Source organism: Asparagus officinalis, chromosome 1 (genome assembly GCF_001876935.1).
Source record: "Asparagus officinalis chromosome 1, Aspof.V1, whole genome shotgun sequence".
Taxonomy (NCBI): Eukaryota; Viridiplantae; Streptophyta; class Magnoliopsida; order Asparagales; family Asparagaceae; genus Asparagus; species Asparagus officinalis.
In genome coordinates, this window is record NC_033794.1 from 102,706,182 (window position 1) to 102,707,401 (window position 1,220).

At 40.8% G+C, this 1,220-nt stretch overlaps 1 protein-coding gene across 1 annotated transcript; it reads right to left on the reverse strand.

Annotated features, from left to right (window-relative positions):
* On the reverse strand, positions 213-950 carry LOC109838423. The gene has a single exon (XM_020406875.1). It carries the CDS (start codon positions 948-950, stop codon positions 213-215), a length of 738 nt encoding a protein of 245 aa, XP_020262464.1.

The window sequence follows — 1,220 nt, forward strand, 5'->3', positions numbered from 1 at the left end:
TCCTGGTACGTCAGCAAGACTGTTGAAGTGTCTGGCTGCTCCCTTTCTACAAAGTTACTTCTTTCTGTCACTTGATTTAATTTCTTCCAACATTCGTAGCTGAGATGGTCGTATCTCTTACATTTGTAACACTGTGGCTGAGATCTATTCTCCTGGTAACTTCTTCCTTGTCCTCTTCCTCGTGTGCTACGACCTCGTCCTCGATCGAATGATCATTCACGATCTCTATTTTGATCTTGATTTTCATGGCCTCCTTGGTACCGTCTCCTACGACCTTGCTGAAAGTTTGAGCCACCTCGAAAGGAGCCTCTGCCTCTGTAGCCTTTACGTCCTCTTCGACTATCTTCTTTGATGGTCATCTTACTTTGCAAGGCTTGCTCTAGATTCTCCGCTTGGTTTGAACTGATATTTATATCTTGTTCATAAGCTTGCAGAGAACCTTGTAGCTCATCAATAGAAACTTTGAAGAGATCTTTAGACTCTTGTATTGTCGGAATAATATATTTGAATTTAGAGTCTAAAGTCCTAAGTATCTTCTCCATAATTCTTACATCATTAATTGCTTCTCCATTTCTCTTCATTTGATTAGTTATTGTCTGAACTCTACTAAAATAGTCTGATATTGATTCTGTAGTTTTCATCTTCAAATTTTCAAATTCAACTATTAATGCTTGGAGGCGTACCTTTTTGGCTCTTTCCGCACCTTGATAGGTTTTTTGTAAAATCTCCCATGATTCTTTAGAGGACAGGGCGTTGGAAATCTTCTCAAATGCAGATTCATCTACGCCTTGGAATATTAGGAACAAAGCTTTTTTGTCTATTTTTCTGACCTCCTTCAGCTCATTCTTCTGTGTGGCGGTGAGAGTTACTTCTGCCGCAGGTAACTTTGGTTCAGTGTAGCCATTCTCCACGAGCTCCCACAAGTCTTGCGAGCCGAGCAAGACTTTCATCTGGATACTCCAGTTGTCCTAATTGGTCTTTATCAGCTTAGGAATCTGTGGCTAGATCATGTTCGCCATCTCGTACACGAGCACCTTCGATTGGCCTGGCTAGATCGAACCTTGCTCTGATACCACTTTAATGGAATTTGAAGAACACAACCCTCTACACAAAGAAAACTTTTATTGATAGAACACTAGGGAGTACAATACTTGCTCTTACAAGAGCACCTCCCTTTCACACAACTTTTTATTTTGGTGAACACTCACACAAGCCTACAC